Below are 6,831 nucleotides of genomic sequence, written 5' to 3' on the forward strand. Positions count from 1 at the left end.
CTGCTTCACTTTATGTTAATAGCTCAGCCCCCTCAATAATTTAGTATGAAACCCTAAATGAGGTTCTGTTATTGTCAGCAATCTGTAGATGAGCAAGTGGAGGTTCAGAGAGGTAAAGCTCACACAGCTAAACCAATGCTGTATCCAGGCTTCCACCAGCTCATTCGGGTACCAGACTCTGCCTATAGAAGGCTGACCAGAGTGAGGTCCCTGCAAGTGACCTGAAGGTGACTATTTTCAGCAGAAATGCCTAGATCAGGAGCTCCCTCCTTACCAACCTCTCAGGGCCCCAGGATTCCTCTGCCTACACAGGAACTTCAGGTGCCTCAGTGAAAACAGGGACACAGAGACTGAGACGGCTTCCCCAGCTTCAGTTGCTCACTCACCAAATGTGTCTTGAGAGTGGCAGGTAGGAGGAGATGAGATGATGGACGCAAGGAGGTCCGGGTTTAAACTCTGGGCTCCTCCTCTTCACAGCAGGGTGACCTTGGGCAAACCCTGAATATCTCTAAGCTCCAATTTTCCTTCTGTACAATGGGGAGAATCATAGCTTACTATATCATGGAGGGGATGTGATGAGAATGAAGGGAGAGCTTTAGGAAACATGGGCCTAGCACAGTGTTTGGCAACTATGATTATTTCTCATGATGTTATTGTTAGTCCCCCAGAGATATTGCTGCTGGGGTCCTCATCCCGTCAGGGAGGGTCTTTGTAAGGATGAGCTGTCCTCCTGTTTAGGCCACTGGGGGAAAGGAGGGCCTCGAAGGAAGTAAGTGTAACTCCAGGCATGTAACCCCCCTCCCACAGGATTCCATCAATCACTTTTCCTGCAGGAACTGGCTTCCTCCAAATGGGGTGTGACTGGGAGGAATGTGATAAGGCACCACAGGTATGTCTCTTTTAAGAATCATGTCTGCCTAGGATCCTATAAAAAGGGCCTTCTGTGCCTTGTACTGTAGATGAGACAGCTGCAAGCCTGTGAGCTCACTCTGGAATCTGGGATTGCACTGGACCTGCATCCTCAGGACAAGGTAAGAGCCTGGCTCTCTTAAGAGTTTCATTCCACTCCCCTTTGCCAGCTCCCCTGAGGACCTCAGGTTCCTGGGGGCTGGATTCCATCAGGGACATGTGGGGGCTGAGTCCCAACATCCTGAGGAATGAGTGGGTCTCTGTCTGGTATACCCAGCCTTTGTCCCACCCTTCATTTCGGGAGCCCACAAGCCTGTCATTTTCTTCCCTTTCTCTATCCTAAGGGGAGGCCATACACCCAGGGTGGAAATGAGATCCAGGCAATTTTCTGGGCCTGCGGATTTGCAGACAAAATTCTGTATTTTCTTTTAAAATGGAGCACTGATATAATATGAATCATCTTATCATGAACTACACCAAACCAAACCCTGAGTAGTTTGTAGTTTTCTTATTGGCAGTCAATTTTTTCTGTAAAGTAAAGATAAAGGCAAGATCCATCAATAAGTGTTGGTCTAGAGGACCAGAGAGATAAGTTCTGGCTGTCTGTCCCAGCTTTGTCACCTGCCCACTATGGGATCTTGAGCAATTTATTTACTGGTCTGAGCCTTAACTGTCACATCTGTTACCTGGGTGTGACTTACTCTTATCTACCAGACAGGGCTCTTGAGTGGATTAAACAAGGTGATACTCAAATGCTGGTGGAGGACATAGCACATAGCAGGTGTCAAATAGAAATCCTATTTCTCTTCTCCTTTCCAGTGTGTTTCTTTTCATTGCCCCCCTGATGAAATCCATGCTATTTAGTGTAGCATTTTAGGTCATCTTGTTTCTTCAATGATATATCTTCAAGAGCACTGACTGAGGGCTTTCCATATGCCCAGCACTGTGTCACAACAGGACTCCAGAAATCAGTTAGACACGATCCTTCCCTTCAAGCCTGTAGTCTAAATGCTCTGGTGGAAATTCACCCTTCTCCCCCCGGTTCACTTTGTCCAGTCAAATTGAATGACCTCCCCTCCCTCGTGCCTTTCCTTAGACTCTTACTGCGTCCCAAATGCCCCTCACCAACCCACGCATCTCAGAGTCCCACCCCATGTATGGCCTTTCAACTCACTTAGGATGTCCTTTCTCCTCGTGTGGTGATCTGAGTCCATATGGAACTGTGAGTTAGAAATCCAGCACACTGGAGCTAGAGGACAGTTTGCCATTATCTCATCCAACATCTTGATTTCCCGATAAAGGAAGTGAGATGCAGAGACTCAGAGTGACATGCCCAAGACCTAGTTGGGGACACAGTTGGGACAGACTCCTGGTTAATGCTGTTTAAATTCCCCAAAGAGTTGCCTCCAAGTTTTTAAGATGTGCAACTTTCTTATTCACCTTGATAAATTCCACATCTAGTCTAGCGCATGGCATACAGTAGGTGCTCCATGAAGACTTATTGAATGACAAATGACGGAGTGAGTGAGTCAATGCAATTTAAATGAGTGAGTGAATGAGGGAGTGAGAGTTAATGAGGCTGAGAGAGTGAGGAAGGAATTAAGGCAGAGTAGGAGGTTTTGGACATTCAAGACTCAAGTCAATCAGAAATGTGAACAGATGAGCTGCTTTTCTAGTGATTCCAGGAGGCAGAAGGATTCTCAATCTCACTGCCAGCAGGCAGGCGTGTGTCCGGGTGGAGGGAGGGTCAGCCTGTAGCCCCGCACTGCTGAACTGCTGCCTGGCACTGAGCACCTGCCTTTTGTCAACAGGTTCCACCAAGCTGAAGCCATGAGGATCCATAGCCTCACCCTGCTGCCCTTCCTCCTTCTGCCCGCTCAGGTGCTCTTGGTGGTGGGCGCACCGAAATCACGGGACGGGGAAAGCAGTATGGCAACCAAGGATCATTGGATCCCTCTGGGCAAGCCCCAAATTGTACAGAAAGACAGGGAACACAAGCCCCTGGTCAATGGTGTCATTGTCACCCCAGACCTGGCCTCATGTACTGTGACTCTGATGGAGCATGAGGAGGGCACCGCCATGAAGGCTGTGTGCTCCCGAATGGACCATGACTTTTCCTGTGTCTTTACCAGCAACCCAACTTCCTGCATAGAGGGTTGCAAAAGTGATATGATCTACTGGAGACAAATTGCCTATCACTTGAGCTTCCAGAGGAACCTCTGTGAGGATGCCAATGTGGTCCTGAGGAGCAGGGTCTGCAGCAGGAGGTTTCCAGAATCCAATTTCAAGCTGGTGTTCTCCACTCTGATCAGCGATCTCAACCAGTGCGATGGGAACATCACGCCTTGGTGGTATATCATAATCCAAGAGGCCCCTCCCATGGGTACTACAGAAGTCATACCATTCTTTCCAAGGCAGGGGATCCAGACGGTAGCACCCACCCCTACAGAGGTGATCCAAGTCACAAAGACCACGCCAACAGTCCCCATCGTAATTGATGAGACTACCACCTCTGAACAGGTAAAAGGGAAAAAGACCACCACTACACAGCAGCCCAAGACTGAGCAGACTACCACCACAGTGCCCATCACGATTGAACAGACCACCGCTACTGAGGAGGTAAAAGTGGAAGAGACCACCACTACCCAGCAGCCCAAGATGGAGAAGACAACAGCCACAGCGCCCATCGTGATTGAACAGACCACTCCGACTGAGCAGATAAAAGTTGAAGAGATCACCACTACACAGAAGCCCAAGATTGAACAGACCACAGCCACAGTACCCATTGTGATTGAACAGACCACCCCCACTGAGGAGGTAAAAGTAGAAGAGATCACCACTACACAGCAGCCCAAGATCGAGCAGACCACAGCTACAGTGCCCATTGTGATTGAACAGACCACGCCCACTGAGCAGATAAAACTGGAAGAGATCACCACTACCCAGCAGCCCCAGGTTGAAGAGACCACCCCCACGGAGTCATTCTTCAACGAGGTTACCACCCCCAAACCCAACTGTAAAGATGACTCAGGCATCAAAATCAAGCAGATGATAATCTACCAGTCATCTCACCATATAGGTCAGAAGAAAGTCTAACAGAGTTCCCTGAGTGACTCTGATGATGCAGGGAGCGCCTTCTGAAAAGTTTTTAGTACTGTAATACAGGATGAACAACTGTAATGAGGCAAGTGCAAACGGAGTCAGTTAGGAGATGTCATGCCATTAGCCCCTCTGTGTGCTGTAAAGCTCTCCAGTTTCTCCATGAAATACATACGAACTTTTGTGCTGTGGGAATGCAGTGGATCATTAAACAAGGTTTGTAATTCTTTGTTAATGTTTGGAAATTCCTATGTATTCACTTCCTTGAATGTGATTTTCAGAAGCTGTTTACCTCAGCATATATTTTCATGGCCACAATGCTGTGTGTACATAAGCACTGAGGACCTGTCTTTGAGCTGAACAAGCCAGAGTAATGATTTCAGTGTGATGCACTTTTTCTCAAATTAATAGATAATAAAGCTTTTCTTCAAAAATATGTTCAGCCATTATTTGGTTTCTCAGTATGTAGTTCCAAATGAATCCATAAACAGTTACCCTATTTCAGTGGAGAATATTTCTTAGGAATGAATTCCTGTTCCTCATCCATCTTAAATCATCCCCAAAGGTGACCCAGGATCCCTATCTTTAAGTTTTCATCCATTGTTTGATAGTTACTGAACTCTAACACTTAGGATCCCTGACTTCAAGTGGGACACCTGGTGCGTGGTGTGATTAAGACACTTGTCAGGGTCTCACAGATGATAAAAGGGGTGGCAGGAATTGAACCCAGGGATTCTGTAAGCCAAGTCCTAAGGCTGGAGCAACATCCTCCACTGACTCAAGTCATGGCCCATTAGCACTCACCATATGCAGGACCCCTGACCTTGAGGAGCTCATTTCTGCCCTAGGAGAGAGGGATCTGAGTAAGTACTGTGCCCTGTGATGAAGATTCTACTGCAAGGGGAAAAAGGCAGCATGGAAAACCAGAGGAGCAGGCAGAAACTGCTGGACGATATCAGGTTGAGCTTCCTTGAGAAGGTGGATCAGGAGCTGGACTTTGGAGAGAGCCTCCTGAGGTAGGAAATGGGGCAGAATGGAGGCACTTTAGACAGCTGTCAGCAAGTATGAAAGCAAAGAGGTGAGAATCCTAGAAAATGTGAGAGGACACATGGCTGGAATGCGGTGGGATGCAAGGATGACACTGCTATTAGTCGTTTCCACGTTAGTACATGAAGGATCTGAAAGTGTTTTAATTCAAGAGTTGGGGAGAGAGGATGATGTGTCCCCAGTGCCTTGTCACAATTCCACACTACGAGCACTAAGTGCAGAGCAGGAACAGGTAAAAGCACTGTTTCTTAGAGTCTCTGTTGATGGCAGGGAGGAATGGCAGGTGGGGTGAAGGGTGGCCTTTTACACTCACCAACCTACCAGGAACTACCCTGAGGGTTTTCGGTGGCCAATCTAGAGTGTGACAGGCTCAGAGTGACATTTGAATGTCATCATCAACTTCATCAACACTAACATTTATCTCCCACTTCTTAGATGCCAGGCATTGTGCTAAGCTCTCCCCATGGAGTATGCATGAATTCATTCATTCACTCAATCATTCAACACATGATTTTGGGCACTGACACTGCCAGACTCTGTTCTAGGGGCTGGACACACAGCAGTGCACAGAGGATGGATGCTTTGTCCCATGAACTACAGTGAGGAAAGTGAGGATAAACTCACAAGTATACAAGTGATAGAGAGGAAAAGTAAAGGAGGGGAAGGGGGTAGAAGCGATGGAAGGTAACCAGTCTTAGATGAGATGGTCAGGGGAGGCCTTCTGTGGAGGCGACTTTTGAGCCTAGACCCAAATGAGGTGAGGACTCAAGCCAGGTGACTTTTTCGGGGCAACATCTTCCAAACAAAGTGAACAGTCAGTGGAAGTTGTCTGAAATTAATTAACTAGTTTACTTATTACCTACCCTGAGCTCCTACTATGTGCCAGACAATGTTTTGGGGGCAGAAAATAGCAGCAAACCAAAAAGCTAAAAAAATCCCTCTCTTCGTGGTGATTATATTCCAATGACTGGTTGCTGCTTGGTGTGTTCAGAAACATCAACGACTGCAGTGTCCTTATAGGGCAGGGCCCAGGACCAGACCTGTGAACCTCACCCTAACTCCCAAGAGAACTGAACCAATATCCCAGACCCTCTCCAAGCTACTCTTAGCTGCACATTGGGAAGGTCATTTTCCCTTAAGGTCTACACAGATTGTCAGCCCTGTGACTCCCCTCCCACATTCACCCATCTCACTTCACATAGTTCTGAGATAGGAAAAGTGTTAAACTCTTCCAGGGGTCATTAAATAATAACCCTATTCTGGTCTGGGTGATGTAAATATTGGAGAACCGACTAGACCAGACACGAAGCCCTCTTAAAATCCCTTCCAGCCCAGGAAGGTGATGGATCTTCTGCTCACTCACGGCCTTTGGCCACTGGCGGAACTGGGAGTACATTTATTTCCAATAAGACAGAGTCATCTGGACCTGGGCTAAAGGTTTGCCTCTGCTGCTTCCCAACCAAGGTCTCTGGCTCAATTATTTAACCTGTCTGAGCACCAGTGACTCATCTCAACAATGGGGATAATGAAAACATCTGTAAAGGTTCTTGTAAGACTGACAGAGGTTGAGAAATCTAACGCACCTAGTGTCCTTTGGCGTCCATAGTAGGTGTTCCACACAAGTGACCATCCAAAGTCCACAGCACAAGACTCATTGTGGAGGGAGGTCAAAAATTCCTTTGGTAAACTCTTTAAATGTGAGAGGTTTTTTGCCTTAGTACAAAAAGCAATGGGAGCCACTTAGGATGGGCCTGTGGCTTTGCCCCATTCTCTAAT

At 47.3% G+C, this 6,831-nt stretch overlaps 1 protein-coding gene across 1 annotated transcript; it reads left to right on the forward strand.

The window, feature by feature from the left end:
* Nucleotides 1-947: 947 nt before the first annotated feature.
* LOC147916393 (uncharacterized) lies at nucleotides 948-4,444 on the forward strand. Its single transcript, XM_087434122.1, has 2 exons — nucleotides 948-1,031; nucleotides 2,721-4,444. The coding sequence occupies exon 2, from the start codon at nucleotides 2,740-2,742 to the stop codon at nucleotides 4,003-4,005; it is 1,266 nt and encodes a 421-aa protein (XP_087290248.1). The 5' UTR covers nucleotides 948-1,031; nucleotides 2,721-2,739; the 3' UTR covers nucleotides 4,006-4,444.
* The last annotated feature ends 2,387 nt before the right edge of the window (nucleotides 4,445-6,831 follow it).

The sequence above is a fragment of the Ceratotherium simum genome, chromosome 8 (assembly GCF_057802395.1).
Source record: "Ceratotherium simum simum isolate JZ-2026a chromosome 8, ASM5780239v1, whole genome shotgun sequence".
Taxonomy (NCBI): domain Eukaryota; kingdom Metazoa; phylum Chordata; class Mammalia; order Perissodactyla; family Rhinocerotidae; genus Ceratotherium; species Ceratotherium simum.